Source organism: Abrus precatorius, unplaced genomic scaffold (genome assembly GCF_003935025.1).
Source record: "Abrus precatorius isolate BTA unplaced genomic scaffold, Abrus_2018 Scaffold6, whole genome shotgun sequence".
NCBI classification, from domain to species: Eukaryota; Viridiplantae; Streptophyta; class Magnoliopsida; order Fabales; family Fabaceae; genus Abrus; species Abrus precatorius.
The window spans coordinates 7,591,936-7,601,078 of NW_020874406.1; the positions used below are offsets into that span (position 1 = coordinate 7,591,936).

The window sequence follows — 9,143 nt, forward strand, 5'->3', positions numbered from 1 at the left end:
CATGAAAGTGTTATACTGTTAAAAAAAAATTTATTAGGTTATACTGTTATTTTTTTTCCTATTAAAGATTATAATTCTATATTATTTTTAAAAAAATACACTAATGGAGCTGAAATTCTAAAAATGCGTTACTGAAAGGTACACGCACGGGTTCTTAACGATAAGTAGGAAGCCTTACTTTGGTCAAAACTGATAAACGTGGATCTTTATCGACCAAAAGAAACAAAACAAAACTCTGCGTTCCGACCACTTAAGAAAGCCACAAATGCAAAACATGCCCTCTCTCAAGTCAACCTTGTCTTGTCTTTCTGTTTAATGAATTTTGAAATTCCATCCCATTGGCCATTCCCAACAACCCATTTGGAAATAAATACTGGAAATTTCAGCTTCTTTTCCACTCTTTGGCCATTGCTTACATTTATAGAATAATAAAATAAAAATATTCTATATAAAATGAGAAAATATTCTTATATTCTTTTATACATATAACAATTATAACTGTTAATTTTATATTAATAAATAATAAAATTAGTTATTTATTTAAAAAAGAGAAATATTTTTTAATATTGTAACATAATTTATAAAGAATATTTAATATTTTTTAAAATTTAGAAATAATTGTAATAAGTACTTAATTTTAAATGTTTATGTTTTTTTCTATAAATATTATTAATTGTAAAATGAAATATTATATATATATATATATATATGTTTATGTAATGCTTATTTTATAAATAATTTTATAAATAATAAAATAGTTATAGAAGAATATTATAGGAATATAGCAAAACTCCATTTTATTGATTAGACTCTTAGAAGCCCAACTTTCTACCTTTACTTGAGAATTTGACTTAAATGAAATATCATATTCATAAACCAACTGCTCTTGTCCCTTTCTTTTTTCTCTTGCGTATAAATTAACGCGGTTATCTAGACTTGCTTTATTTTATTGTTCGATTCTAAACAATGAAATTGCCCAACTTTTGGCGGTAAACAATGTGATATCATTGGTTTTGTAAAATAAAAGATTAGAAGAGGCATTAATTCTATGATTAGAAACTGGTTTAGTTGAAAATCATTTGGCAGGGTGAATGAATCAAACTCTTGTATATTAACTCAATTCCTGTTTATTTGTGCAGAAAATAAATACAAATTAAGGAATTTAATCATTTTATTTTAATTTATTAGTAAATTCTTTAATATATTATATATACTGTATTAGTAAGTGTTTCTTTGACATTTATGCTACACAATTAGTATAAATATTTAAATTTTTTATAAAAAATATTAATAAAAATATAACAAATAAAATTACTTTAAACTTTAAATAACAGATAAATAAGAGTAATATTTTTTTAGCACATTCTTTTATTATTAATTAAAAATAATTGAAAGTCACAAAATATACTTATTTAATAAATTTTATGATTTTAAACAAATATAATAAGCAGTGTGATATATAAAAACTCGTTAAAATTATACTAAACTATATTTGAACCTAAAAGTTTATTACTTAAAATATTTTAACTAGGTGGACTGATCTAACATGTGCAAAAACATTTATGTAGAAAGAAAGGGGTGTTAGGAAACACGGTGAGGTAGCACGTGACAACACACGGTGGTTTGAAGCATTCCTCGTCGTCATGCATTTTCCTTGTAATTTCTCTTGAAACGTTTGGAACACGTCCACTACTTAAACCTGCCCTTTCTCTCACTCTGTCCACTTGGGTCAACTTAATTTGCTTACTTCTCACACTCATTCCATTGTTATTTCTTTCTTCTTTTCAATTCCACCACTCTTTCCTCTTCTCTACACAAGTTCTGAGGCTTTTTCCTTGATGGGTTTTCCCGTTTGAGATGGGTTGGTGAGTGCTATTTTGGGTTTGCTTCAAAAATGGCTTCTTTTCTGAGAAAACTGAGGCCTTCTGGGCCTCCTGTTGTTGTTGAAACCCAAGATAGCATAAGCAACTATGAGTACTCCCTTGCTGTGCTCTATACTGGCCCTCCTCTCAGTTTCTCCATTCCTGAAATTCCTGCTTTCAAAATTGACCAAATCCCAGTTGCAACCATTGCTCCTTCTCTCTCTCATGATGATTTCTCTATCCCAGTTATTCAACCTCTTGGCAAAGTACCTCACAAAAAGAAGCAGCAGAAACTGTCCACTAAAGATTCTGTTGTTGTGCCTTCAAATTTCGACACTCATGCAATTACATCATCATCACCAGACGGTGCCGGTTATGTTGATGTTGTTGTGCACAAGAGTCCAAGTCCATGCACTTTGATACCACCTGGAGTTGTTGATGATGATAGAGATGGCACCTTTCCCACAGCTTCTGACACCACAGAATCAGGTTCAAGCTCTCTTTCTGGTTCTTCTGATGAGATTTGTTCTTTTAGAGAAGATGAGCATGGGGGTGAAAAGGCTCCTAGTCCAAAACATGTTAAGCGTGTTTCTGCTGTGACCTTTTGTGATCCTGAGTCAAACTACATGGTAGAGTCAGATAGTGAGTGGTCATCTGATTCTCAAGTTGGAAGTTTTCCTGCGAAACCACGTGCTGTGAGAGCTGGGAACAAAGGTTCTTGCTATAAGTGCCTTAAGGGGAATCGTCTCACACAAAAGGAGGTTTGCATTGTTTGCAGTGCAAAGTATTGCCGAAGCTGTGTGATAAGGGCTATGGGATCCATGCCTCAGGGAAGAAAATGTGTTACTTGCATTGGTTACAGAATTGATGAGAGCAAGAGGGGAAAGCTGGGGAAATGGTCTAGGATGCTCAAACAGTTGCTGTCTGAGTTGATTGTGGATCAAGTCATGGATGATGAAAGGTCTTGTGAAGCTAATCAAGTATCACCAGAGCTTGTTTGTGTCAATTTGCAACCTCTTAATAGGGAACAGCTCAAGGTGCTCCTTAACTGTCCAAACCCACCAAAACAACTGAAACCAGGATCCTACTGGTATGATAAAGCATCTGGATTTTGGGGAAAGGTGAAAACTTAACCTCGACAAGCACTTCACTTAAATCTATTTAGGAGGCCTTTTGGTAAATTGCTCAATTAAGCGTTTATTTAATGTGTTTCTATAATATGAGAGTTTATTTAATAAATTTGGTCATGAAACATATTGATATAAGCTAAAAAGTGCTTGTAAGAGTCATAACCTATTTTCACAAGTTCTGCAGAAATTATTCCAAATGCCTCCATTATCCCTCTTAAAGTAGCACTTAGAGTTAAAGGTCAAGGAATGTGCCTTCAATTTGATTTTACTTAGAAAACTCATCCATGAATCTTCGATCCCCTTTAATGATTTTCCAAGTGAAGTTCTAATCTGCTGTATTTCGTGATTATACAGGAAGGTCAACCGCCTAGTGAAATTATCAGCCCCCAGCTGGATGTTGGGGGTCGCTTGCCGAGACATGCGAGCAATGGAAACACAAATGTGACTATAAATGATCGTGAGATTACACAGAAAGAGTTATGGATACTGAAGGTTGTTGTGTTGGACACTCATTTTTTATTGCTTAGATTCCTTTTGAGACCATTAAACCAAAATGTTGCATTACATTGATTGATGCAGTTGGCTGGAGTGCCGTGGGAGGGAACACCTAACTTTTGGGTGAATGCTGATGGATCATACAGGGAAGAGGGACAGAAGAAAGACAGAGGGTGTATATGGGATAAGGTGATCATTGTTGAGATGCATATTCCCTTTCCCTGTTTGGTTTTTATTGTAAAATTGGCTCATCAATAGTTGTGGATTTCTTTTTTGCAGCGTGGAACAAGGTTAGCTTGTGCAATTCTGTCTCTGCCAGTTCCTTCAAAGAAAGTGACTCTTGCTTGTGAAGGAGAAAAGGCTATCATAGATAGTCTTCATCAGAAAACACTTCACAAATTTTTACTTGTTGGTTCTGTTAATTCTGGAACATGTACTATATTTAAACAGGTAGGTTGCTCGTTGATATATCTCATTTTTTTTCATGCCCTTTATGTTGTATTCATATGCATGAATGCTTAATGACCTGCCAAAGTACATGTAATGCCAGTAAATTTAATAACAATGCTGTGATTTTAAATGGTGAAGGATAGCCCAATTTGTTTTTGGCTCTTAAAAGTTACTTTTAGTTTCCAAAGAAGGGTTATGCTTTGTCCTATCAATATAGTGTTGGATATAGGAGAACTAACTATGAAGTTGCCTGACAGACCCTATGTATTATCAGTTTTGACTCTCGAGTTCACAGAGAAATCAACAAACAGTTTATAAGGTCCTCGCTTGCTTCTTCTTTAAAGCTGTCCTGTTCTCTATATTATCTTCTAGAAAGTAGAAATGCTCAATTTAAGAGGGTCTTTATGTGTGTGATGTCAATGTTAGGATCATAAGAGCTCCAGTTGTGGATTCTTATCAATCACATTGCTAGTTGTCATGAGGTACAGTGATAGTGCTTAATCTGTATCTTGAAACAAAGTCTTGTTAATGTAAATTGTAACTGGTCAAAGTTTGGAGTTTACTTTCCTCTTATGGTGTGTATTTGACTGCTGGTCTTAATCATTTTTTATGCTTTTAATTAAAAACTTGATTTTGAGTGACACTAAGGACTCAATCTTTTATCTTAGGCCAAGCTTCTCTATAATGTTCCTTTCTCTGAAAATGAGCTCCAAAATATCAAGCTTGTAATCAAAAGCAACCTGTTTACTTACCTTGGTATACTGCTGGAGGGGCGTGCAAATTTTGAAGAAGAGAGTTTGTCGGAGAATACAAAAAGAAGACCTGTGGATGAATCCACTTCATCAGGTAATTGGTTTTTCCTTGCACAAAAAGTTAACCAGAAGGCTGTTTCTGTTTGGTCTTTGGATGAAGTAGGGGGCACCATTGTTTTGAACATTTTCCCTTTTCAAAATTTTCTGGATAGGGTAGACTATAAAAGAAGTTGTGTTCATGCATTCAACCTTACTTTAAGATTATTGTCAACATTTCTATAATTTCCTCCTTTTTTCAACTAAAAATAGTTAATCTATGTTTGTTTAGCCCCTGCAAATGGCAGTAGATGCACAGCTTTCCTTTTTCTATACATACAGTTTATGTGATTTTATGTTAGTGGAAAACCAATGCTTCAGACTAGTTCATTACTTTCTTGACTTTTTGGGGTGTTTCTGTATATTGTGATTTTGATTCTAAGAGAAACCTTTTTACCTTCAGTTTTGTGATTCTCTTTTTTCATATCATTCCTAATAGATGTTAAACCTTCGTAATAGCTGATAGAAGAAGCTTGTCTGCCAATAGTAGTAGTACATGTGTTATGGAGAGAAGTCATTAATTTTAGTTTGCAGCAGGGAATACCAGAAGTGGTAATGTTGAAACAACACTCTATACCATCGGCCCACGACTGAAAGATTTCTCAGATTGGCTACTCAAATACATGGTGTCAGGTACCTTGGATACAATATTTCCAGCTGCTACACGTGAGTATGGGCCACTAGTGGAGGAATTGTGGAGGGATAAGGCCATTCAGGCGACATATAATAGAAGAAATGAACTGAAAATGCTACCTAGAAGCGCAAACTATTTTCTAGATCGGGTATGATCATACTTGGTTGTCCTCTTCATTACATTATTAATGAAGCCACTCTGATTATTGAATTTGTTAAATTTTTACTTTGTTGCCATTTTCTTTATTCCTTCTGTTTGGGAATTGAGTTAGAGCACAGATTATTTGAAACATAATCAGAAGCTGAAATTAAACAATACATTTACAGAATGTGGAATTTGAACAACGGTTTTTCCTTGCATAAGTGCTTTTACAGTCTTATGCTTTTCTTTTTCTCTTTTAACCCCTTTATGACACCTGGTGTTTCAACAAGGCATATCACTGTCTAAATCAATTCAGTGGGTTACCAGAGATGTTGTGAATCTTGGCAAAGGAGAAAAATCGTTTATACTAGTTAAATATATAATGTTCTGATGAACAATTTATTAACAATAGATGACTAAATCCTTTAGATTCTTTAATTATTTGGCTACGAATGTGGCAGTGCATTATATCAACTAATGCTAGCTTTTCATCAAAATCTAATTATATTTCTGCATACAGGCAGTTGAAATTTCCAAGATAGACTACGAACCTTCTGATATGGACATCTTGTATGCTGAGGGGATATCGATATCCAATAGTCTCACTTCAATGGAATTTTCATTTTCCAAGTCAAGCAGTGAGGAGTCCTTGTTTCCTGAGTATCAACATGAATCTTCTCTTAGGTTAGCTCCCTCATTTCATGCAGTTTTTCACATACGAACTTGTTACATTTGAATTGAACTCACATCCAGTTTAAGATTAAAGTGAAAAGTCAGCTCTCACGGACCAACGTGGCGGGTTTACTTAATTTATTTGATGCAAACATGTTCTTAGTTGTCGACAGATTTCCTAGTTCTTACCCCATTTTATGTACCACTTATAGATACCAACTGATCAGAGTGCATCCTACAAGCCTTGGAGAAAACTGCAAGTGGCTGGAGATGTTCGAAGACACCGATGTTGTAATGTTCTCAGTCGCCTTATCCGACTATGATGAATACACCATAGACAGAAAAGGAGTTTCTACCAACAAGATGTTGGTAGCTAAGCAACTCTTTGAAACAATCATTGCTCATCCATCCTTCCACAACAAAAAATTTCTTCTAGTGCTGACAAAATTTGATCTGCTTGAGGAAAAGATTGAACACATTCCTCTAACACAATGTGAATGGTTTTGTGACTTCCATCCATTTATCAGTCCCAATCACAAGAAAGGATGTAGCAATAGCAATAACCTTTCATTAGCTCAATGTGCTTTCCAATACATAGCTGTCAAGTTTAAGAGATTGTTCCATTCACTCACTGACCGAACTCTATTTGTTTCATTGGTTAATGGGTTGGAACCTGATACTATTGATGAAGCTCTCAGATATGGTAGGGAAGTTATGGAGTGGGAAAAATGGGATCCCTCTAAGGTAACTGATCTGAAGTCTGAGATTACTTCAACTAGCCTTGACGAGCCAAGTTACTCATGAAGTTTAATTTCCTCCAAAATATTTGTATAAAGAAACTTAGTTTTGTAAAGGGTTTAGAAGAGTTCATGAATTTTCATATAGGTATTCATGTGGGGCATTCATAAAATTTGACTATAAATTCATTCTTAGGTTGGACCCCCGACTATGGTATCATGAAATTCGATGTATAGATGTACACCTCGTCGCATAATAGAAAAAAATTTGTATGATCAATATCACGTTGTCTCAACCAATTATATTATATCACATATAAATTTATAATTTACTAAAAATAATTTTCACATGGTAAGATAAGAGTATCGAGGACCATCCACTCAATAATTGTACCATATAATGAGAAATAGCAGAGAAAAGTTGACAATTCTGTCATCAAGATAATATTTTTTCTTCTATTTTTCTGACGATCTGAAATTGATGTTCACACGTTTGCAAAAAAAAATATCCATGGTGAAAGAATTTGTTTCTTTCTTTCCTTATGGTCAATGTTGTCCCTCTCTGAATAAAGATATTATAGCTATTTTGTAACGTACAAATATAACTTTCCATGTATCGTGCCGATCCTGATATTTTTGAAGGTTGTCAAATATCTTGATTAGAGCAGAACATTTTACCCATAATATCTTGTAACTAAGCTTTCAAGCTAAGGAGCACGTACACTAAAATTTTGATAAAAATATGCAAGAGATTTTATTTTATTTTCTAAAGATTGTTCTTGCCTAACATTTGGTGGGTGCTCCACGGTGGAGTGAATCATGTCAAAATGCCTTCGGATTCGGATGAAGCGACAAGTATCACATGAATCAATGTTTATGTGAGGAAGAAGTAGAAGTAAATTGTTTAATTGATGAATTAGAACGTATCCGAGATTGTTGAAATGCCTAACTGACTAGTGTTTGAGAACTAATATGATGGCATTCAAATTTTGGAAAATAGGAAAATAACCATTTTAGAGACACCGAAGAGAACAATGTGACAATGATTAAATATGTCTCATAATTTAAAATTTTATCGAAGATATTGTGATAACTTCCTTCACAAATTGCAATTACTTCACAAATCAATTCAGTTTTCTTATTTGTAAAATAGATTCCCTCTCTTATTCTATATACATACACCTCAAAACACGTTCAAAAAGTAAAGGAGAGAATAAAAAACTATCTCCCAAAATTATTTTAAAACATATTTCAATTATTGCAACTCAAGTGACTGGTTTCTTTTCTTATTGTAGTGACTTTAGTTGAATCTATTTAATGAAGGGTTTGTCTAAATTATTTTTAGGATAATAACTTCATCATAAAAAGATTACTGAAGTTAAGACACCGTGTTAAAAATTATACTGATTTTTTTATTTCAGCTTTTGTGGTAAAATCTTGTAAGTCCATCTAAGATAGACAAACTCACAATACATTCAAATGCTTGCCTTACTCCCAAAAGTTAGCTAATAGTAAAGACGTAACTTCATATCCTTAAAAGCATCGAACTAAAAAGGAGCTGCTGCACCATTAAATACGCTAAATAAAGTCAATAGGATCCATCCAATTTTATACATATGCCACTAAAAACAGCAACTAGACCAACCAATAGTTTTGTAGTTTAAGCAACTACAATATAGTTAACACGTTGAATAAACAAGACGTTTGAGGCATGTCAACACGGCACAAATCTATCCATAAGCAAACACATGGTTGCTTCTGACATGGTAGCGCTAGTAGTTTCTCTCTGAGCAGCCACCATCTCCTTCTGAGCTTCCTTTTCCACTGCTTCTTCGGACACATCTTTGGCTTTGGAAAGGAAGCTCTTGCGGGCAACAACTTTCTCTCTGATCTTTGCCAATTCCCCCATCCACCCCTCTACCATGCCAGGCATTTTTCTCAGCACTCGAAGTCTAAGAATACTATGTAACAAGCTTTAATTTCTCTTTTTGTTGATCTCTGTTTATGTTTATATAGAACTATAAAGAGGAATGAAGTTCGAAGCTTCGTGAAAGTGGGTATATGTTATAAAAGGGATGTTTTGGAGCCACTCTTGGATGCAATGGAACATTGAAGAAATACCAATGGGATATGCTGACAGTTTGGGATATTCGTTGGAAGATTTATTGGTTGCT

General features: G+C 34.2%; 1 protein-coding gene across 2 annotated transcripts; it reads left to right on the top strand.

Moving 5' to 3' along the window:
* Positions 1–1,590: 1,590 nt before the first annotated feature.
* Positions 1,591–7,302, top strand: LOC113868575 (extra-large guanine nucleotide-binding protein 1-like). Of its 2 annotated transcripts, none has more exons than XM_027504270.1 (8): positions 1,591–2,983; positions 3,347–3,484; positions 3,572–3,676; positions 3,767–3,937; positions 4,606–4,783; positions 5,323–5,567; positions 6,081–6,244; positions 6,445–7,302. In XM_027504270.1, exons 1-8 carry the CDS (start codon positions 1,895–1,897, stop codon positions 7,034–7,036), a joined length of 2,682 nt encoding a protein of 893 aa, XP_027360071.1. In that variant the 5' UTR covers positions 1,591–1,894; the 3' UTR covers positions 7,037–7,302. The 2 variants fall into 2 exon arrangements, with proteins under 2 accessions (XP_027360071.1, XP_027360070.1); XM_027504269.1 differs by having other exon boundaries at positions 1,727–2,983; positions 5,320–5,567; positions 6,445–7,273.
* Positions 7,303–9,143: the final 1,841 nt, after the last annotated feature.

Coding starts and splice junctions, on each gene's coding strand:
- LOC113868575 (XM_027504269.1), top strand. CDS start 1,895: ATGGCTTCTTTTCTGAGAAAACTGAGGCCTTCTGGGCCTCCTGTTGTT. Junction 3,485..3,571: donor AAGAGTTATGGATACTGAAG/GTTGTTGTGTTG, acceptor TGATTGATGCAG/TTGGCTGGAGTGCCGTGGGA. Junction 3,677..3,766: donor GAGGGTGTATATGGGATAAG/GTGATCATTGTT, acceptor TCTTTTTTGCAG/CGTGGAACAAGGTTAGCTTG.